Source organism: Trypanosoma theileri (assembly GCF_002087225.1).
Source record: "Trypanosoma theileri isolate Edinburgh chromosome Unknown TM35_Tth_52_V1, whole genome shotgun sequence".
Classification (NCBI taxonomy): domain Eukaryota; phylum Euglenozoa; class Kinetoplastea; order Trypanosomatida; family Trypanosomatidae; genus Trypanosoma; species Trypanosoma theileri.
Window position 1 is genome coordinate 2,148 of NW_021639894.1, and position 882 is coordinate 3,029.

General features: G+C 43.6%; 1 protein-coding gene across 1 annotated transcript; it reads left to right on the top strand.

Annotated features, from left to right (window-relative positions):
- Position 1: 1 nt before the first annotated feature.
- On the top strand, positions 2 to 346 carry TM35_000521010 (uncharacterized protein; the record flags this gene model as incomplete). The annotated part of the gene is made up of 1 exon (XM_029030643.1): positions 2 to 346. A coding segment is annotated over one exon (345 nt), but the record flags the coding sequence as incomplete, so codon positions are not given.
- Positions 347 to 882: the final 536 nt, after the last annotated feature.

An 882-nucleotide genomic window follows, 5' to 3' on the forward strand; every position in this document is an offset into this window, starting at 1 on the left:
GGATTCTGCCAGCACACAACAAGCAGGAGACAATACTAAACAGGCAGAGAATACTGAAGCACCTTCAACTACTGCTGCAGTGAGTGTTTCAGAAGCAACTGGTGCGCAAACCTCCTCACCAACTTCAACTGCACCTACAAAGGGTGATTCAACAAGGAACACAACCAATACTAATGAGGAATCAACCACCACCACCACCACGACAACAACACTTCCTCCTGAACCTTCAAACAGCAAGAAACCAACCAAGAAGGGTGATGCAGACAGCAGCAGCAGTATCAGTTCTGTGTGGGTGCGTGTACCACTACTGATTGTGGTTACACTGGCCTGTATTCTTGTGTGCTGATTGTAATGGTAGTGGTGGTGTGGTGTGANTTTTTGCTCTCTCTATGCGTTTATCCTATAATATTTATTATTGCTACTCCATTGTATGTGTGGGTGTGTGTTCTTGGAGTCTCTCTCTGTGTGTGTGACTGGGTTTCCACTATGATAATTATGATGAACTGCTGTTTGCAGTGGGAAAAAGAAAAAGAAATAATAATAGCAGATGAATTTATATTTATAATTGCTTACATATNCAGAATCGTCTTCTCCATCACCTTCTGAAAGACGTCCTGAAGGTGAACAGGAGCCTTCAGGTGCTGATGCGAAAGGTATTACCGGTAAAGAAGGTACAGCTGGAGCTTCTCAGGCTCCTGCTGCTAAACCTGATACATCCGCTGCTGAAGGTGATGGTGATGTGAATGCAACTAACAGTCAACCTGAAAGTAACAGCAACAGTGCAGAAGGAAATGGCACCACAGAAACCTCTTCTCCAAACAGTTCAAACACAGGGAGTACCAGTAATTCTGATACTGCAAATAATGATAATGGAACTTCACC